We start from the raw sequence: 21,237 nt of genomic DNA, 5'->3' as shown, positions 1-21,237 counted from the left end.
AGATAGCTGAGGATTTTCTTCCGTGTAAGGATGCCTATGACGCTGAGAAATTACTTCTCAAGTGGAAGGAAAAATCTCGGGAAGCTAGGATGAAAAATGACCCGAAGTTTGCCACTTCGCCTATCTTTGTCATCGATAAGGATTATGAATTCTCTGTCGATCCTGAGATTATCTCTCTAGTCGAATCTGATCCTTTTCACGGTTATGAGTGTGAGAAGGTCATAGCCCATCTTGCCAAACTGCATGAAATAGCCAACCTTTTCACTAATGAGGAGAAGATCCGCCACTACTATATCCTTAAGTTGTTTCCTTTCTCTCTAAAGGATGATGCTAAAGCCTGGTTCACCTCTCTTGCTCCTGGATGTGTGCGTAGTCCCCAGGAGATGGTCTATTACTTCTCAGAGAAATATTTCCCTGCCCATAAGAAGCAAGCTGCCTTGCAGGAAATATACAACTTTGCTCAACTCCAAGAAGAGAGTCTTCCACAAGCTTGGGGGAGGCTCGTCCAGCTACAACATGCTTTGCCTGATCACCCTCTTAAGAAGAACGAGATACTTGATATCCTCTATAACGGACTTACCGATGCCTCTAGAGACTACCTACTGTGCTTGCAGATACTAATCTTTCAGGTGTGGTTGAATCTGACATATTCATCTGCTAATACTTGAGAGTATCATCTCACCTCCTGTGTGGTAAACCAACAAATTGGGTCGAATACTCTACCCTCGAAAACTGCTGCGATCCCATGCGCTTGTGGGCCGTCAACAACATTCTTCTAGTTTCGATTACCGGAGAGTGCTAACAACATTCTTCTGGTGCCGTTGCAAACGGGAAGAACAATTGGCATCAGCCGGCCCACTCCTCCTCACTTGGGCCTCGCCTCTTCTCTCGTCCGAAGGCCTTCTCCCCGTCCCTCTCTTCTTCCACCTGACGCCGCCCCCCTTCTCCCTGCGTTCCGTCAGGCTCAGTGAGAGAGAGAGAGAGCTCGCGTCCGTCTTCTCACGGACATCGAGGCCGTCCCACCTCCCTCTATTTAGAGCTAGCCTTGGCGTGCGTGCCTAAGGTTCCTCTCTGCCGCCGCCACCTCCTTCTCCCTCCTTCCTCTCATGTACAGGTAAGTCCCCAGAGAGAAAAGTTTAGAGAGAGAGAGAGGATTCAGAGAGCGCCGCCGTCGATCCCGTCGTCCCCCTCGTCGCCGGCAGCCTCGCCCGTGGCATCCGAGGCGTCCGTCAGGATGCCGGGGCCTTCTCCAACCCGTTCCCGGCACTAGGAGGGTCGATCTCCTCCTTTGTCGGCCCCTCCACGCCGTCGTCGTCTCGGGCAGAAGGAGCAGTGGGTCGCCGCCGCATCTCCTCTTCTTCCTATTCGTCGGGCCTCCTTCTCCTCCTCGCCGTGTAGGGTGAGCGACACCTCTTCCTCCTTCTTCCTCTTCCCCTTGAAGTAGAGCCTCTCCTCGCCGTAGCGTAGTTGCCGCCGCCGCCGTGCTCTACCATGGCCAGGAGCAGCAGCTCTGTTGCGCCGCCGTTGCAACCGCCCTCTCGCCTCGGTAGGCTCGGGAATGGATTCCCCTGTGTCACCGTGTCCCTACGCCAGTAGCCGCCGCATCGATTGTAGTCTTTAGCAACGCTGTCGTCCTCCCCTGTTCCGGCCACCGCCGTTGTAGTGAGTGGGTGCAGAGGGGCTACTCAAGAGGAGACGTGCCCCCTCTCTGGTAAGAACACTTACCTCAGCGCAGTGGCAACCTAGCGTGCGCCAGAGCCGTGCATCGTGGGTTTGATCCCCCAGAGGCGTATTTTCTTTTTCTGTTGTTTTCGCGAGTAGCAGGATAGCGCCAGAGAAGCTTACCCTGCTTCTTTCCCCCCTCTCTGTCAAGTGCGAGGCAGTAGCCCAGTGGTGTGTCGCCGTGGTACACCACGGGGGTTGTGGGTTCGATCCACACCCACCCCCTTTTATTTTTTTGCTTTCATTTCTTTCTTTCACTGTTTTGTGTTGTTTCTTTTTAAAACTAGATGGTGTGTTGATGTTATGTTGTTATTTTGAGGCCTAGTGTGTATGTGCACATGAGTGTGTGTGTGTGCACATGAGTGTATGTGTGTAGTCATGTGAGTGTGTGTGTGTGTGCATGAGGGTGCATATACACATGTGCAAGAGGGCCTAACCCCTCATGTTGCACCTAGTCATGTGGTGTGCTGTGAGTAGTGCTTATGTGTGTGCATGTGTAAGTGTAGATGTTGTGGTGTGGGTCCATATTCACATGTGCATGCGTATGTGAGTGCACATGTATGTGTGTGTGTGAACAACCACATTTCTATATGATGGGTGACATGCTAGTGATTCCATGCTATGCCTAGTTGGGTTGTTCCAGCCCTAGTGATGTGCATGTGTAGGTAATGCAATGTGTGCTAGTTTTCACATGTGATGATAGTCATTTGTAGTTCATAGGATTCTATGTGATATTTTCGAGTTAGCTTTGTGCTTTGTTGTTACATGCAAGTACCCATGTATGATACATGATTTTGGGGTAGAATCATCCCAGACATCCATTGGTGCAGTCAGAATTCACTTTAGAGCAACTTCATAAAACTCTTATTTTCTGATATGATGCCATGTTTAGAGCTTTACAATAGGTGGTGCTATGGCCCTTTGTGGATGATTCCTTGATGGAATGGTAGTGGGTGAACCCCTCTACAACATGGGGTCTTTGTTTTGTTTGTAGGAATTTGTATGCACCTATTGTGCCCTGTCAAAGTGGACACTTGGCTAAAACTGACAGATTTGTGAAACCTTGTGATTTTCACTAAGTCTGGGACTCTGATGTTATTTTCTTCCCTTGTTGTCTTGTGTGAATTAGCTCCTGTGTTGGGAATCAACCCATGCAAGAAACTAAGGTTTGTGAGATTTTATGTTTGTTTAGCTCCTTGTTAAATTTCATGCTTATGCACTTCTTGTAGATATCATTTTGGAGGCTGCCAAAATGCTTCACAGCATAAGCAGCTGGTGAAAATCTGTGATTTTCACTAAGTCCCAGAATCTGTGATATTTTTTCCAAGTTAGAGTCTATAGATCTGCTCGTGGGTGATTCCTTTGCATTAGCTTCTTGTACAGGGTTGTAGAGATTTTGGATGGCTTTTGCTTCATATCTTGTTTGATTCATTTAGATGGTTGTAGCTACTTTAAATATTATAGGCAAACTGTTATGTTGCTGTTGAAAAACAGATTGCATGTTTGTGTTGATTTGAAGCTTGTGTGGGCATTGTTGATGGTGTGGTGTGTTCCCATGCACCACCCCACTTATATTTTGTTGCTTGATCATGTGGCAACCTGGTAACACCAAGGAGTGCCCATTAGAGTGTGTTTGTGGTTGTTTTGAATCGTAGGCCTTTGAAACTTGTTTTGTAAGTTTCCGGTTGATCCGTGACTCCGTTCTCTACATTCTTTATATGTTTTTGCATCGTTTTCTCGTGATGCACATGTTCATGCCATATTCATGCATGTCAAGATAACTTAATATGAAGTTCTGTACAGAATTCAATTACCTCAACTAATGCATATGAAAGTGACTAGATTAGTGATGCATGCTTCCTTTTTCAGATATGCATCATATTGATGGTTGCGTTATGTTTTGCCGGTGTTCATTGGTGTTATCTTTTCTTGGGTAGCATTGGGAACGGAGAGCGAGTACGTGGATTCTGGAGAGTATGTGCAGGAAGATCAAGAGCAGTTCCAAGCTGAAGACATCACATGCAAGATGAGTGTGACCTTGACACCGTATCTAGCTTTCTTATGCTTAGAATCACATTTCCTTCGTTACATGCTCGCTGCCTACCACTTGATATAAATGTCATCTGTCTTTGCCATGAACCCCAAACACCTCCCTCTCCTAGCAAATGTTGTTTGGCTAAGTAGGCTTGCTCACCCTCTAATGAGTAGCTTTGCTAATTGCAGGTGCCAGCTGTCTCATGTGATAACATGGGTATTTTGATATCATTATGTATAAACTATTATTTAATTAATGCAGCTATACACTTGGTAACTGACGGAAGGCCTAGCCTTTTGCCGGGTGATTTGTTCCGTTGTTGCCGCGTTAGTTTCGGTTATCGGTGTTTGATTCCATAATTGATCGCTCCTAACACGTTCGAGGTTGTTATGGGGACCACCTTGATAAATCGTGTAGTGTTAAGGCTTGTCCGGCAGGACCCAACCTTGGTTTTAATCTGCTAATCACCTAATTATAATTTGCATAGGGAATAGGTACCCCGAGGAATTAATCAACAACCCGGGCCAATGCTCCTCATGAGTGTTGGTCCAAACTGAGCAGACTAAGGGGCCACCACGGGGCAACTCGAGGTTTGGTTTAACCCATAGTGTGACTCATCCGTCGTGTCCTGAGACTGAGATACGCGGCTCTTATCGGGGTCGTCGACACGACGGGAGGTCTTGCTAGATTTGTCTTACCTTAGCGATATATCTTGCGTATAGGGATTCCGGTGAAACTTTGGGTCCCCTCAAAGTTGAGGTTTTCCTCTAAGGAATCCGATGAGATCACGAGTTTCGTGATAGAGGATTACTTTGCGGCCCGTGGCAGTTTGTGATGGACTAGTTGGAGCACCCCTACAGGGTTTAATCTTTCGGAAAGTCGTGCCCGCGGTTATGTGGCAACTGTGGGTATTTTGTTAACATCCGGTTCTAGACAACTTGAAGTAACGCTAATAAAACTGCCAACTGTGTGTGTAACCATGACTGTCTCCTTCGGAGATCGTTCTCCGATCGAGAAGACGGTGGGGTTATGTTTGACGTAAGTAGGTGTTCAGGATCACTTAGTTGTCATCTAGTCGTCGATCGCTCGCGTAGACCACCACATGATTACTTTTGTTCATCGTAAGGTAGCCACCATATATGCTTAGGTTGTTGCAGCCCATACACTAAACCTTCCTCATCTAATAACTTGGCTAGATTCGATACCAAGGTCATTAGATTGCTGAGTCCTCGTGGCTCACAGATTACTACAAACCCCAACAGGTACATGTACGCTCGACGCAGGAGATCCTGATGACAACCGGCTGAAGTGGGACTTCGATGAGGACTCTGGCCGTCTGTATGTGAACTATCCGGAAGACTCAGGCCATGGTCGTGATTGTGGGCCAGCATACGGGATGTTTTAGTTCATCTGTTTTCTGTTTTAGTCCTTAGCTGGACCTTCTGCTACTCTGAATAATGTGTGTCTGCAAGCTATATGCTATATTTTTAAGAGATGGCAAGTGTATGCCCTACTAGTTACTCTTTTAATTATGTATTGTGATGATTATCCCGTTTGCGAGACGCATAGATGCGCCCATTTCCCCTTTTGAGGCCTCGGCCCCAAATAAGGAAAGGGCCGCATCTTAGTCGTTACAATTTAGATCATCTGTTAGTTTGCACTTGCATGCACGTGTTATGACATCCGTATTAGATGCTAGCATTACTTTTCATCTAATGCCATGTATTGTTTACATATTACCATACTAATTATAATATTGTTAATAACATTGACATGTTATTGCTATGGTTTGATCTGATGCCATGATTATCAGCACTATGATTTTGCTATCATGTTTAGCACTTATAGTTGTCGAGGTAATGGATGGATAGGTTGAGTTGAGTTAACAAATGCAACCTAGTTGGTTGATCTTGAGTCACCTGTCCGGGCTTACCCGTGCAACCACATTTGCCGGTATGGGACGGCATTGACTTGGTCTGATAGCGTGCTCTTTCACCGCTACCTCCAAAGAGGGAGGGTTATGCGCGCGTGCTACCCTGATCAGGTAGGCGGCGATAACCCTGTGGGCCAGTTGAGTTGTTTGGGGTACCCGTCCCCGTTTGGGACAGTTTTGTTTGGCCACGACGGTGGCAGGTGTCATGAGGACACAGGGGCCACCCAGGGTAGGACTCCGGGGGCGGATGATTGCCGGTGGTACGATGGGAGAGTCACGGGTCAGACATGTTTCATTGAAGCAACGCTGGTCCACCTGAATGGGATCACGAGGCCATGTGCTCCATGATGTGGGTAAAGTGCGCAACCTCTGCAGAATGTAAGAATCTATTCAAATAGCCGCATCCACGGTATTGGACAACCCGTATAGACCTCACTAAGTGGTCAACCATAACAATGATAACAATGGCGGAAGAACTCATCTTGTGTAGACATCAGAGGATGTCGGGAATATGATATGTTAGCCAAGAGATGGCTATATGATGAGTGGTCGGATGACCATATGATTTGGATGGGATTTGGATCCGTTCAGGTTGGATTATAAGTAATTCGTGGGTTGTGGGATAACCCATAAGAGAGTAAGTTGGTATTCGGTAACAGTAAGTACTTCAAGTACCTAGTGTGATTATTGCCATGCTATGTAGATTACATGTTTGATCCATGTTATGTTATGCTTGATCCATGTTTTCCTGTTAATTCCATGTCATGCTTACAATAGTTATAAGCGTAGGGCTAGCTTTTTCATCTGCTTGTTTGGATGCTATGTATTTGGTTGTCTTGCGAGTACATTCAAAGTACTCACCTGGCCTTGCACGTGGCGAGTTGCAGGAGAAGGTCCGTCGTGCTAGATCGTAACCCAGCCAATTCTGTGAGTTATGAAGCCCAGCCAAAGCCGTCGTTACCGCTAAACCAAGACCTTCGCTGCCATTTAGTCAGCCTTGGAGCTATGTAATATTGTTGTAATCAACAGTATTGTGATACTCCAATATGATCAATAAAGCCATTTTGTGCCTGGAATTGCGGTATCATGTCTTTGACGTGCGCCAGGTCATATTTTGGGGCTGGCGTGCGTCGGCCCTCTATGGGGGTGACACACATGAGATTTGCGCGGGGCTTTCATTTACAATTGGAAATGGAGAGGGGTCCGATTTTGGATGGATCTTTGGGTAGGAGGAACCCCTTTATGCTTAGGGTTTCCGCGCTTGTTCGCTATCTATGGGAACCCCTCCCTTCTAGTTTTGGAGGCCTTCTCTGATGGGTGGTGGAACACCCTATTCCATCGCTCATTTGGGTCGGTGGAGCGGTTAGAATGGTCTGCTCTCTTGGCGATCATCCCGTCGACCCTGGAGTTCGCTCCCGACCAGGCTAGCTAGATTCTCTCCACCTCGAGAGAATTTTCAATGGATTCGGCTTACCAGATTCTTTGTCGGCAACCAGTGCTTCAGTGGATGGCACCCCTGTGGAGGGCACCTATTCCTCTAAAGATTAAGATTTTTGTTTGGCAGCTTTTGAGGGATCGCCTTCAGTTAGAGACGGAGGTGCTTAAGAGACATGGTCGAGGCGATGGACTATGTCCCTTGTATGGAGTCGTGGAAAATGGACTCCACGTCTTCTTCTCTTCCATGATGGCTAGATCGATGTGAAGCTTTGGTAGGGAATCCATTGGGCCTGAGTGGGATGCGTTGGATCTTTCCACGTTCCTCCAGGATAGGGCAATGAGGTCCGGTAGACATCGTCATTTGTTTGGGCTCATTTTCGTTGTGCTCACGTGGACATCTGGACTACTCGTAATAAAATAGTGATCAAAAGAGTCTTCTTGCGGTGTGCCCATGACACATTCTTCAAATTCGTTGCATTCTTGCAGCACTAGCTAGAGAGCGGGATGAGGGGCGCGTAGCGCATATGCCGACGGCCCTGCAGGTGATGACGCGTCTTCTTGCTACTCATGTGTGACATCCTCAGCTTTTGCTACAGTAATTAATGTAATTAAGCTACAGTGATCCCTTACTAACGATGCCACGTCACGGTGATTACTATCGTTGCTCTCGCGATTGTTAGTTGAAACCGAATTAAAATTCGAAACTTAAAATAAAAGTCAAACGAGAAAAGGTTTTATATTGTTAAAATAAAAATGTCTCGGGAGTTATAAAAATTACCTAACGAATTATAAATGTGAATCAGACACTTTTAAAATTATTGGTAATCCCTATATATTTAAAAGAGAAGCTTTATGTAAAATAAATAAAGGAAATAAAGCAAATAAAATTAAATAATAAAAGGATATAGTAAATAAAAATAAATAATTAAAAAAAGTCCTTGGCCGAGTTGGGCCAAAAATTGGCCCACCGGGCACCCCCCATTTGGCCCATCACTTGGGGTTATAAAGCCCCCACGGGCTAACCCTAAACCAGCCTCGCCTCCCACTCCACCCGCCACCGCCAGGGAACTCCTCCACGAGCGCTCCCTTCCCACCTACCCCTCTTGGTCTCCCTCCCCCATCGAGAGCCCCCTGCCTTCCGCTCGCCCCTCCTCTCGGCTCCCTCCCCACCTCCAGATCGGCTCCACCCCCGTGCACCTCCTCGTGCCGACCTCCCTCCCAGACCGGCCAGATCCACCCCTCGGCCGACCCCTCCTCCCTCTCCCCGGCGGCTCCCCCTCCCCTCCATGCCGGAGCCCTCACCCCCTCCCCACCGGCCAGATCCGCTCCTCCCCGCCGAGCAGCTCCAGGGGGAGGGCCTCCCCTCGCCGGCCTCCGGCGGCCACGGCGCCGGCACCTCCGACGGCCACTCCGGGAGGACCCTCCGGCGACCTCCTCCGGCGACCTTCAACAGCCACCACGACCACCTCGTCCTCCTCCACGCAGGATCCGACGCCGTCTCCTCCGCCCCTCCCCGAGAACTCCGGCTTCACCGGGCCTTCCCATCAACGCCGGTGAGCCCCCTTTTCGGGCTCCTCCCACCGTATTCTTCCTTGTGCCGTCACGGTTCCATTCCGGCAACCGACGCTCCGTTCCGACGTCGTTGTGCTCGTGTAGGTGTAGTTGGAGGTTGCTCCTTCTTCTGTGTTGAGTGAGATGTTGTGTGTAACACAGATGGTTAGGAGTATTTGTGTATGTATGTATGTATGAGAGATGTGTGAGAGAAAAGGAAAAATAGAATGATGTATTTGTGTATGTATGTATGTATTAGATGCCGTATGTATTTTGTATGTATGAGATGCACGTATGTATGTATATATGTATGTAGGTATGGAGAGAAATACATTATGTTTAATATGTGTGTATGTAAATCGTATGTGGCCTATGTCACTTACCGGTGGGGCCAGCCCACCCCGCTGTCTATGACAGGGAGGCCCCACACCCTCTTTAAAAATGAAAATAAAGATATAAAAATAAATATATGTTTTTATTAAATAAATAAATAAATAGATATATTATTTAATTAATTAGTTAATTAATTAGATGGGTAATTAGAATAATTAGAGTATGACATGTGGGTCCCCCACTAAATTAATCTGATTAATTAATATTAAACCTAGTTAAAAACTTGAGTCTATGACGCATGAGACCCACTGGTCAGTTGACCAGTCAACTGCTGATGTCAGCATGACATCATGCTGATGTCATAATAGCATTTAATTAAATTAATTAAATCTGTTTTTAATTCCTAAATAATTAATAAAACTTTAAAAATTAACATTAATTAAACCGTAAGTCAGATCAAAATATTTTCAACATGAAAGTTGATCAGCAGAACGAGACGAACCCGGATACACGGTCCATTCGTGTGTCACGCGTCCCTAGCTTAGTAAACATGGAACTTTTCCATCGTTTCTCGTCTGACCGGTAGTAGCCCGAGACCCGGAAAATATCGTCAAATATTCTTCCGACCCGTCTATGACGGATGTTGCTGCGTTAGCTCATGTCTAGCCTGCATCTTGCCATGTCATGCATTGTGTTGCACTGTTGCTATTATTTATTGTTTCTTCGCCCTCTTCTTACCGGTAGACCCCGAGACTGACGCTGCTGCCGGATACATCTACGACCCTGCCGACCAGCCTTTTGCCGCAGAGTAGCAAGGCAAGCAAACCCCCCTTGATCATTCCTATATCGCCTATGTCTTTCTTCCTACTGCTTGCATTAGTATTTTGCTACTGTTGTAGTTACCTCCTATATCTGATGCATAGCCTGTTTTTGATGAACTGCTACTTTCAGTATCGTACTTTAAATCGTTTAGTATAGGTGGAGCAGTCTTCCCCTTTGACCCGTAGTCCAATTGCCCCGCTTTGTTTTCAAATCTCGATCCCTGATCGACGTGCCAGACCCGACACAGCACATACACCCCCTTAGTTGTACGACGCTATAGAGATACTATCGGGTACCGAGGGTGACACCTCGCTAAGTACTCCTGATGATATCTCTCTAGTATAGCTAGTCGGTCGTGGTTATCGAGGGTGATTCCTCTTTCACCATTTCCGACGATGCCTCTGCCGTGCAACCCCTCAAGTTTGGGACCCCCGAGGGTGATTCCTCTAATCCCACCTTGACGGATACATCGTTCGGAATCCAACGAGGGTGATACCTCGGATTCCCCCCGATGTTACAACCACACAGTTACTCGACCATGTTACCGGGATCATTGGTGATTAGTTGATAGACGGGTGGATTCCCGCGAGATTGTGTCGATGGCCTAATTAAAATGATAATGGATTTGGGTATTTGATCTGGGTTGGTCAGAAGGCCTTATTACGCACTAACCGTTTGCGTGGGAAGAATTATGGGTACTCGATGTCGCGGTATCAGCCGAAGCTCTTCAGACGTCAGCGATGTAGCGGCGTGCGCCCGAGTGGTCCCGAGATGCATCGCTCTTGTATTAAGGGGTGCTAGGACTGACGTCGGCCGCCCTCGCATCGTGCAGGAGCGCGGAGGGGAAGTGGGCCCATGAACCCTCTGTGCTTAGGAGTTAGACCGACGGGCTGGCCTCTCTGCTGACCTTAGGTGGGGCTGCGACGTCTCGATATTCCGAGGCCAGGCAGGACCCAGAAAAGTGTGTCCGGCCAGAGTGTTATCGAGCGCGTCGGGGAATATGTTGTGCACCCCTGCAGGGAAGAACTTATCTATTCAAATAGCCGTGTCCACGGTTACATGACGACTTGGAGTTGTGCCCTGATCTTATACAACTACAATTGTTACTTAACTGGATTTTAGTTGCCCCGGGATCGCTTCCTCGCAAGGAGTCGAGGGAGGATCTGTGGGTGTGACCTCACTTTAATATTGCTGCAACAATATGACTATTATTTGTTTTACACCTGTTCTACTCTCGTCTATTGCTGCAAGACCCTGAAGATGCTAGTCTTCGATAGGACTGGGCCTTCTCTCTCTATTCTCGCATTGCTGCAGTCAGTCCACATATAACCACCGCCCTTCTTTGATACTGATGCATACTTAGAATAGTTCTGATGTAAGACTTGCGAGTACTTTGGATGAGTACTCACCGTTGCTTTGCTCCCCCTTTGCCCCCTTGATCCGTTGTTGCGACCAGATGATGGAGCCCAAGAGATGGAGGTTCCCACCGACGACGACTGATACCCCGACGGTGCCTACTACTACGTGAAGGCCGCTGAAGACCAGGAGTAGTTAGGAGGTTCTCAGGCAGGAGGCCTCGCCTCGTTCGATCGTTGTATCTTTTGTGCTAGCCTTCTCTAAGGCACCCCATGTTTTATGTTTGTACTCAGATATTGTTGCTTCCGCTGACTCGTGTGTTTATCGAGCTTCCGTACTCTAGCCCTCGAGGCCCCTGGCTTGTAATATGAAGTTGATATTGTTCTATTTATGTCTAGAGTTGTGTTGTGATATCTTCCCGTGAGTCCTTGAGTTTGATCATACGCATTTGCGTGTATGATTAGCGTACGATTAAACGGAGGGCGTCACATCCGGCTTCGGCGTGACTTGATGGCCACTTGGTGGTCTTTTTTATGCCTTCTCTTTTTTTTTGGGTGTGATTGTATTGTGGTTCCAACAGACAATACCTTGCTATCTTGACTATTCGTTGTGAAATTGATCGGTTGCTTTATTTATAAACGGGGCAAAACCTATTTCTAGAGGTGATCCTGTAATCTGTTTCTTTTTCACCTTTTTCAAGAATGTGAATGGTACTGAGAGAAACAGCTCCATCATAAGACCTTTTGTAGTTGATACAAAATGTTTAGTTTGAAACTTTGTTTCGATTGTGTTTCTTCATGTAAGTCGTTCTGCTAGCTGTTGCTCGTCTGTTGGCGAGGGAGAGCGAGCCTGTTGCTTACGCGAGGTGTTGCTCGTTTTGCTAGGTGTATTCTTGCTTGTATTCAGGAGGTCGTGAACGCTGAAGTTTGTATTACTCCACTATGAGCCAGACTTGATGTAAGTGTGATTAATGACCAACTGTCTCTGGTCCAAAGTCCAAACCAGCTGGCGGCAAACATGGCGTCAGCGCCCGCCCGTTGTCTTTCGCCGAGTACCAAGCCAAACCTGGGGCCATGCCAAACACCAGCGCGTCACGGCACGCAAAGACGTTGCGGGAAACCAACCCAATTCCTGCTCCGCCTCTCGGTCACACGTCTGTCGCTGCTCCTCCTCTAGTAGGTGTATCGCCTCGCGCCCTTGCCTGACTCCATGATAAGCGCCAAGCTCGGCACGGCGACGCCGTCCGTGCTCCTCCCGCCCTCCCCTCGGCCCCACGGCCTCCGCCCCTCCCCCACCGCCGCGTCATGCCTCCCCGAGACCGCCACCGGCCCGCCTCTAAGCACGGGACCGAACCAGGAGCACGCTGGCTCGGCCGGCCAAGAGGAGGCGGCGGCGACCGCGGGGACGGTCTCCTCCCCGTCCCAATCGCGCTCGCGCGCGAGCTCGCAGCTGAGCCGCTGGTCCCGCGCGCGCGCGCTCCGGTCCGGGCGGAGGCTGGAGCTGCCGGCCATGCGGCCGAGCGCGGCTCTCTCGGTGCCGACCAAGCTGCCGCCGTCATCCGAGGAGGAGGCCGCCGCGACGGAGGACGACGACGATGGTGACGAGGCGGTTGGGGTCGGGAGCGAGGCAGCGGGGAACTCGATCTACATGGTGTCGGACGGGACGGGTTCGACGTTGGAGCACTCGGTGAATGCCGTGCTCGGGCAATTCGAGCACTGCCTCGTCGACCGCCGCTGTGCCACAAGCACCCACCTCTTCTCTGGGGTAAGCATCCATCCATCATTTTTTTCGCTGCCATCTAGTATTACCTTAATTCGTGACATGGTATTTTGATCCCGGCGCTCCAGTGTCTGGTGCGATGCCTGGTTTCCACAAAATGTTTTTGTGCTTTGCTACATAGTGTAGTGTCGCTAGAAATTCGGATTCCTACTTTCCAATATAACGAGGGTAAGCGTGATAGTTTGTACCAGTAAATTTGTGTAATAGGTACTCACTTCGCGATGACAACTCGACAGACAAAATAATACTCAACTTAAAATGCCCGAAACAGATAGAGTTCAAATTTAGAGATGAAATCGAACAGTTTATGGGCATAGCAGGGCATCCCTGCAACTTTGCTTTGTGATTGATTTCATAGTTTGTGCACAGACATTATATCTTTTCAGACTGATTACTGTGGCTTGCTATGCAAAATGTCAAACACCACCTGTGGCTTGTATATCTTCAGTGCCATGGACGTATGAAAATGTAGCTTCAGCTCGTATCCTCCTGTGGCTTGCTATGCCATGTCGGAGTGATTTAATTGGGCATTGGGGATACTTTCTTCATTTTACATTTACTTTGGTTAATTTTACACTTAAGGTTTGCCTCTGAACTTCAGTGCCAGGAGATTACTTGGGCTAACATGAGTTACATGACACTATGTACTATTCGAGAATGAAAGCTACAATATCAATCTTACTCTGCAGAAGTTGGCATTGCCCATGAAATGCGCTAATACTAAGAAGAAGAAAAAGGCACATATGTTCCAATGGAGGAAAAATCCATCTCCGAAACTTCGGATGAATTATGCAATACTTCTTTTGACATTTTAAGAAATAAAATGGACCATGCAGTTGAATAAGGCTGAATGTTTATGTGTAAATTGAGAACTATACAGTTGCTTCATGCATATCTATATGTTCTATTTGTGCAAATTGATATTCGCCGCTGTTTACACCAGGTAGATGAGATGTTCTGACATGGTCAAAATATTGCCGATTGGCCATACTATTTTGTTTTACGTGTTTGCTTGGATTGGACCATTTTATTGAACAAAATCAGTCAGTTGATTGTAATCTTAGTTCAGAAACTGTTAGTTGATACTATTCACCAAGCTTAGCACAAGCATGGGCTAAGAAAAAGTTAACTACACATCACTTGTCGGAAGTAATCAGCATCTCTTACACATTGCTGCTAATTTTCTTTAGATTGATGACATGGATAACCTTATTGAGATAGTAAGGCAAGCAGCAAAAGAAGGAGCATTGCTTCTATATACCCTTGCCGATCCTTCAATGGCCGAGGCAACTAAGAAGGCTTGTGATTTATGGGGTGTTCCATCCACCGATGTTCTTCGTCCTACTATTGATGCCATAGCTTCTCATATTGGTGTTGCTCCATCTGGGATTTCACGAAGCTCTGCTAGCCGAAAGGGTCAACTTTCTGAGGATTACTTCCAACGAATCGAAGCGATTGATTTCACCATCAAACAAGATGATGGTGCTCAGCCACAGAACCTTGCCCGTGCACACATTGTGCTTGTTGGTGTTTCACGTACTGGGAAGACACCATTGTCAATATATCTAGCACAAAAAGGGTACAAAGTGGCAAACGTCCCAATTGTGATGGGTATTGATCTTCCAAAAGCCCTATTTGAGATCGACCAGGATAAGATCTTTGGGTTGACGATAAACCCCGTGGTTCTTCAGGCAATCAGAAAGACAAGAGCAAACACTCTAGGATTTCATGGGCAGAAGAGCAATTATGCTGAAATGGAGCATGTGAGGCAGGAGCTCGACCATGCAAATCAAATTTTTGTTAGGCACCCAACATGGCCAGTGATCCGTAAGATCAGTTTCATCATCTTTTATGGAGAGCTAATTTGAATTTTCTCATGTTATAACCATATATTTTCCATGCAGAGGTCACTGGAAAAGCTGTAGAGGAAACAGCTGCTGTCATTGTTAGAATATACCATGACAGGAAACAGAAGTGCTCCATGCCACGCATATCAAAACGGTACTAGCACCATGTTCTATCTATTCTACTGCGCCTTGTAAAGTATGTGTGCTTTGATAAGCGCCATGTCAACAGTACCTTAGCCGGCGCTGTCATTATTAGCTCTTACCAACTTGCTTTCTGTGAGCACTGAGCTCCTTCTAGGTGGCTTCTGTATCTAAAAGATAACGAGTTCACAGTATAGTGCAGCAGGAAATAAATGTATAATTCGTTCTCTAGTTTTTCATTCCTTAATTATTTTCAGTTCTTGAACTATTCTTAATCTGTCAAGTAAACTGTAGGTTGAAATGAGTTTGTTAGAAAAATGAAAATCAGAGCAATGTATTTCCTGCAAAGAATTAGGACTCTCTGTCAGTATAAAATGTTTGGATGTGGACCATAATGTCCTTTATCCTCCTGAAAAAGCTCTGCCAAGACAGGGTGGTGCATGGAACATCACAACGATTTGCCCTCCTAAGCTTGACCACTAGGATCATTTGTGCAAGGATGTGTTCGCTCTTAGATTCGATAGGAAGGCCATATAGAAGTAATTTCAGTAAGAACATCATGTGCTAGCACTATTTTTACTCTTATCTTTTGATCTTCCTTTCCTTTGTTTACTATTGCTTTCATTATGAGGTTTCTTCAAATTTGACAACCCTTGTTTTTTGGAAGTATGCTGCCTTCTACTTTGTGGTTGCCAGTTGAACTTCATGTCTTATCTTGTGGATTCGTGGTGGAAAGTAGACAATAAATTTCTGGTCAGATGTGCTTCAACCAAAATGTAGCTTCTCTGTCAGACCAGGGCCACCTTGAATCAGACCTGTGGTAACATAAGTCTGGATGAGCTGATCAAGAATCTAGCTATATGGTATCTGCAGCAGCTCAAGGGCTGACTAAAAGACTCCTTAGATAATCCTTGTGTGGTAGTACTTTGATATCCTGTTTCTCTTTGATACAAAGTGAAAACAAATTTGGAAGGCACTACTAAATACTCATTACATAATCCTTGTTAAAAACGAGACCAGCCAGGACTTGCACTTGGCAGCATATTTTGATAGGAGGAGCAACCACGAGCACACCGTGCGGAGTCCAGGACTCAGAACGCGGGTGGCTGTGAGCACACGCGCACTGCTAGCCAACCTTCTCACATAATCCTTGTTTTGGTTTTTGTTATCTTATTTCTGTTTGGTACAAAGTTGAAATTGATTTTTTAAGACTGTCTTGAATCAACAAATTGCCTCCTGCTCACTTTGTATCCTGCAAAAAGGTTTCAAGCTCATGGCAACCGTAGCTATTGTGCAACTACATGGTTTTTCTGAAATATCCTGTTCCAGGATGTTTTCATTGCATCGCGAGTATGATGCTTAGCCGGGTTCCTGAATTTGTATGCGTTGAAATGAATATCTTAAGGAATATGTTTGTGTTCTTGCAGGGTAGCTCCAATTCGAGTCTATGATTCTTTGTCAGAGATGGTTAACACTACTGTTGAGCCAGAAAAGGTATTGGTTATGGACGTATGAATGTGTTCCACAACAGTGAAGCGAAATCAGAAACTATAGAGTCTACCATCCAGTACTTCTTGTATGTCCCGACTTGCGGTTAGACTAGAGTCATCGTGCATAGAAAGGTAAGAGGGACCATGTTAAAACTGCTCTTCTTTTAAATCGTCATATCATGTGCTGTCATGTGTTGGTTGTTCATTGGTTTAGTTTTCCTTTGAAGTTAATAAGCACTCATGTACAACCTCTTCTAGAAATGACCCAGACAAAGGCAATTATTCCAAAAACATCAGTGTATATTTGTGTATGCTTATGTTTGCAGTATGTGTAAGGGGAGAAAACCCTATCGTCGTCGCGCCAAGCGACTTGTATTCTTTTGAACAGTGAGAACAGAAAGAAAAAGGAAGAAACCAGAATAGAAAGAGAGGACCTGCCATCACAAACTTCTCCATCAGGACATCAACCGGCCTAATCTCTTGTCTGCGGTCTGCTATGTATTCTTTTGTGCCTTCTCATATCACCACACAATTTTTCACCCGAATTCTGGTAATATCAGTCCCCGTCACAATCTCTACAGATCACACGTTGAAAACCCTGTGATGACGCTGGTGTTTCACCGTGCATCGCTGTCGGCTCCCGTGCCGCTCCCGGCGTTGTCCATCTTGCTCATGGAAAGCGTGAAGTAGAGCAGGATCAGCGTCCCCACGCTGGACCTGCATAACACAAGAAGGAAAAATCAGTTGGAGTTTGCGTTACTCCTCAGCACATCTTTTCATCATTTACTGCTATGGGTGCAGGTACTACCCACATGCGGATGAATTAAAATGAATTCACGGAACAAGAAAAGTTACTCGGCCTGTTTCATATTAAGGCCTCCTTTAGTTCATAGGATAAGAATATTATAGGATACGAAAATCATATAAAGTGAGATGACATGCATCTTAATTCATGTAGAGAAAGTCATGTCATCTGATGCATAGGATAGATTTTTTGTCTTCTATGAAATGTGAAGGATTGATTCCTATCCCATATAGGAATAGGAGTCCATTCCTATAACTAAAGGGCTTCATTAAATTTTTTCCTTTGAAAACCCAATCCTATGAAACTTTTACAATATTCCTACAAACCAAAGGAGGCCTATGCGCCGGTTCGGAGCCCCTCTGCTCCCGAAGAAGCCGGAGCCGCATTTGAAAATTACGGAACGGGTAAACAGGTACTACGCAAATCCTTGTATTTTGCGGAGCTGGTGGACCGTCGAACAGGCCCTAAGTGTCTATGATTTAGTACAATTGCTGATATGGAACGAAAGGAGTACTAAATCGGCAATAGTTAATATGAAACGGAGGATGTACTAAACTTAATATGGAACAGAGTACTAAACTAGGCTGGTTGTTGGTCAATCGCCCTCTTATCCCAATCACCGTGGCGAAGGCGAAGTTGATGTACCACGGCCGTTCTTTCTCAGGATTTCCGCACGCACGAGGTGCACCATCACCGGCCGCGACGGACCCGTCCGTCCTAGACGCTGCGGATTATTGCCCACGATCATCTGCTCCCTTGAAGCCGGAGGAGAGCTGTCCCGTCAGATCGATTAGTTGCATTTGCTTAGGTCCGGTTGACGCGCTACCAGTGCCTGCTGCTAAGTCGCCAACATGATTCAGTGGCGTACTACGGCTGCCAGTGAACTTGTAAGGTACACTCACTGAATGCTTAACAGCCCCGCCTAATGATGGTTCGTCTAGTCCATGAATGGCAATGAAGCACGGCGGGTTTTGGGGGCCAAAAAGTCGCCAGCGGCGACGACAAATGAGAGCGCGCTGCCACTGATCCATGACCCGTAATAGGTCACCTAATAACACGTCCAGATACTCCTAAATAGATTTCATTTCACCAAGTACGTAAAACGTGCACCAACTACTGCTCCCTTCGTTCGGAATTAGTTCACGCTTAAATGGGTGTATCTAGCAACACTGTCTAGCTGACACTGCATTGCGGCTGGGTTCAGTGATTGGATCTACTCTTACTAAGCAACGCAAAAAAATAAACCAAGGGGAAGGGGGAGGAAGATTCTTACAGCGTGGCGAAGAGGAAGACGACCCTCCGGGGATCCAGCCACGGCGCCGGACGCCGCCCGAGCCGCCTGGACTTCCCTCCTGGCGTGCCGGCGCCCCCCGGCGTGTTCACGAGCCGGAGCCCGTTGAGCATCTCGTCGGCGGCCGCTACGTGGACGAAGAGCGGGGACAGCGGGGGCCGCTCGCCCGTCCCCACCCCGCCTCCTGCGCACACAAACGGATCAAACCCAACGTCAGCGCCTGCTAACAAGCCACCAGTCCCGTCAGTGTCAATGGTCACTACTAGCCTCACTTAAGCTACAAGGCGTCGTAGTTTTGAGAAGAAAAACGGAATTTTGGCCGTCATTGAGAAGGAAGATTATCGACTGGGGCAGGCGCAGGCTAACCTGTGGTGCCAGTGGCGGCGTCGCCGTCGGCCTGCTTCCTTTCTGACCCCTTCCTCGACAGCGACCTCACCACCCTCTGTTTCGTTCACGGCACAATTAAGATAGAGATGGTGTCAGACTCTTAAAGCACGACGGCATAAAGAAATCTGGACGCGCATATCGCCGTCGTCCGCCGGCCAGCCTCGAGCAGACTTACAGGCGTCCTCGGGGTAGAGGCCGGCGGCGCCGCCGGCCTCGTTTCCGGGCCGTCGCCGGCCAGCGACGAGAGGGCGGCGACGTCGAGGGCGATGAACCCACCGGTCGCGGCGCCGTGGCTGGCGTCCGAGCTCGACTGTGCAGGAACCTAAAAGGGGAACACAAGTGTTATTGTCCGGCAAGAACCTATCTACCGGCGATGAAACCGAAGCTCTTCAATCAAATCAAACAAAGAGAAATTCACAGCACAGCCTAAAAGGGGCAAGCGGTTCCATGCGTCGTCGCCGTGGAAGATCCAAATCGCTTCCAGTTGGCCGGCCGATTGACGGGCAGAAGATTGGACGGGAAGAGACTTACGGGATGGCTGGAGGTGGCGTCCCCCATGCCTTGGGTGACGTTCGGCGTGTGCGCAGCTGCCTCCCGCGGTATGTCTTCCCTTTTGTTGTATCTGGGTGAGTTATGGTTGTCCCTTGGGAAGGCGGAGAATTTAATGGCGGAATACTACAAAAACGAGGAACCGGAGGGAAAGGACCGTCACTTTGCTCTTTTTGTTGGGGGCCAAAAGATTAGATTCTCTCTCTCTCTGCCCGCGAGCATGGAGAGAAGAAGATGTTCACAGTACAGCTTCTCTTCTCTTATATATACTGCTGGATTTTTTTTGGGCACCCACGGACGGAATTGTTTAGAAATTGCACTTTACACTAGTACTCCTATATCTCTTGTTGGGGTCCATCAATGTCTCAATAGATTGGTAAGGTTTTATTAGGTTCTGGTCGGTTTATAAAATTTACAATCGATTAGTGAAAGTGCAATTTTGATCTACTGGAAAATTCAACATGTTTGTCTTTCTTTCTTTCTAAAACTCTTGTGTTGTGAGAAAAAAAAACTAACACACCCCTGGCCCAATAAACATGACCCAAACACAGATAGGTCCACGTTCTTTATTTTAACCTCACAAGTGTCTACACAATCACAACACATTTGAACGTGTCAATTTTAATGTGTGTCTCTCTCTCTCTCGGCATAAGATCAGGAAATTGCTTTCTTTGTCCCTTGCAAGGTTTGTCATCGCATGTGTGGTTAGGGATGGTTTGTTTCGTCTCCAATTTAATGATGTGATGGACAAGACTCAAACTATAAACGTAGCATATGATCGTGTCAGTTCATTGCTACTGTTTTCTGCATATCAATGTATCTGTTCCTATGACCATGAGATCATGCAACTCCCGAACACCGGAGGAATACCTTGTGTGTATCAAACGTTGCAACATTACTGGGTGACTATAAGGTGCTCTACAGGTATGTCTGAAGGTGTCTGTTGGGTTTTCGTGGATAAAGACTGGGATTTGTCACTCCGTGTGACGGAGAGGTATCTCGGGGCTCACTCGGTAATACAACATCACAACAACCCTTGCAAGCAATGTGACTAAGGAGTTAGTCACGTGATCTTGTATTACGGAACGAGCAAAGAGACTTGCCGGTAACGAGATTAAACTAGGTATAGAGATATCGACGATCGAATCTCGGGCAAGTAACATACCGAAGGACAAAGGGAACAACATACGGGATTAACTGAATCCTCGACATAGAGGTTCAACCGATAGAGATCTTCGTAGAATGTGTAGGAGCCAATATGGGCATCTAGGTCTCGTTATTGGTTATTGACCGGGGAGTGACTCACGTCATGTCTACATAGTTCTCAAACCCGCAGGGTCTGCACACTTAAGGTTCGATGACGTTTCAGTATAGTTGAGTTATAGGTGCTGGTGACCGAAGGTTGTTCAAAATCTTGGATGAGATCCTGGACGTCACGAGGAGCTCCGAAATGGCCCGGAGGTAAAGATTGATATATAGAAAGTCCTGTTTTAGTCACCGAAAAAGTTTCGGGCTCATCGGTAGTGTACCGGGAGTGTCGGGAGGGTGTCGAGGGACCACGGGGAGGGGTGTGACGACCCAAGAGCCTTATGAGTTGTGAGAGGAGGTGGACCAACCCCTGCTGGGCTGGCCGAAGCCTCTCTCAAAATTCCAACCAGCTAGGAGTGGAGATAAAAGGCAAAAGTCCTTTAAAAGGAAAGGAAGGAGGAGTCCGTTGAAAGTAGTCTGCCTCCGTTGTGGGAAGGTGGACTCTTCCTTG

The 21,237-nt window shown here is 47.1% G+C and overlaps 2 protein-coding genes across 4 annotated transcripts; one reads left to right on the top strand and one right to left on the bottom strand.

Moving 5' to 3' along the window:
- Positions 1-12,261: 12,261 nt before the first annotated feature.
- LOC123425837 (probable pyruvate, phosphate dikinase regulatory protein, chloroplastic) lies at positions 12,262-16,737 on the top strand. 2 transcript variants are annotated; one of them, XM_045109579.1, is made up of 4 exons: positions 12,262-12,953; positions 14,159-14,795; positions 14,873-14,969; positions 16,384-16,737. In XM_045109579.1, the coding sequence occupies exons 1-4, from the start codon at positions 12,399-12,401 to the stop codon at positions 16,469-16,471; spliced, it is 1,377 nt and encodes a 458-aa protein (XP_044965514.1). In that variant the 5' UTR covers positions 12,262-12,398; the 3' UTR covers positions 16,472-16,737. The 2 variants fall into 2 exon arrangements, with proteins under 2 accessions (XP_044965514.1, XP_044965515.1); XM_045109580.1 differs by lacking the exon at positions 16,384-16,737 and having other exon boundaries at positions 14,873-15,187.
- LOC123425838 lies at positions 16,726-19,868 on the bottom strand. 2 transcript variants are annotated; one of them, XM_045109581.1, is made up of 5 exons: positions 19,461-19,868; positions 19,105-19,251; positions 18,909-18,984; positions 18,525-18,762; positions 16,726-17,163 (listed from the first exon to the last, which is right to left on the bottom strand). In XM_045109581.1, exons 1-5 carry the CDS (start codon positions 19,485-19,487, stop codon positions 17,064-17,066), a joined length of 588 nt encoding a protein of 195 aa, XP_044965516.1. In that variant the 5' UTR covers positions 19,488-19,868; the 3' UTR covers positions 16,726-17,063. The 2 variants fall into 2 exon arrangements, with proteins under 2 accessions (XP_044965516.1, XP_044965517.1); XM_045109582.1 differs by having other exon boundaries at positions 18,525-18,726; positions 19,461-19,859.
- Between the last annotated feature and the right edge of the window lie 1,369 nt (positions 19,869-21,237).

The sequence above is a fragment of the Hordeum vulgare genome, chromosome 2H (genome assembly GCF_904849725.1).
Source record: "Hordeum vulgare subsp. vulgare chromosome 2H, MorexV3_pseudomolecules_assembly, whole genome shotgun sequence".
Taxonomy (NCBI): domain Eukaryota; kingdom Viridiplantae; phylum Streptophyta; class Magnoliopsida; order Poales; family Poaceae; genus Hordeum; species Hordeum vulgare.
Note: the sequence above shows the minus strand (reverse complement) of the source record. Positions and strands in the feature narration are given on the sequence as shown.

Excerpts from the sequence above, each read along its gene's own strand:
- LOC123425837 (XM_045109579.1), top strand. The coding sequence starts at position 12,399 with ATGATAAGCGCCAAGCTCGGCACGGCGACGCCGTCCGTGCTCCTCCCG. Across the intron at positions 12,954-14,158 it reads GCACCCACCTCTTCTCTGGG|ATTGATGACATGGATAACCT; the intron begins GTAAGCATCCAT and ends AATTTTCTTTAG. Across the intron at positions 14,796-14,872 it reads CCCAACATGGCCAGTGATCC|AGGTCACTGGAAAAGCTGTA; the intron begins GTAAGATCAGTT and ends TTTTCCATGCAG.
- LOC123425838 (XM_045109581.1), bottom strand. The coding sequence starts at position 19,487 with ATGGGGGACGCCACCTCCAGCCATCCC. Across the intron at positions 19,252-19,460 it reads ACGCCACCTCCAGCCATCCC|GTTCCTGCACAGTCGAGCTC; the intron begins GTAAGTCTCTTC and ends TTCCCCTTTTAG. Across the intron at positions 18,763-18,908 it reads CGCCGCCACTGGCACCACAG|GCGCTGACGTTGGGTTTGAT; the intron begins GTTAGCCTGCGC and ends GCTTGTTAGCAG.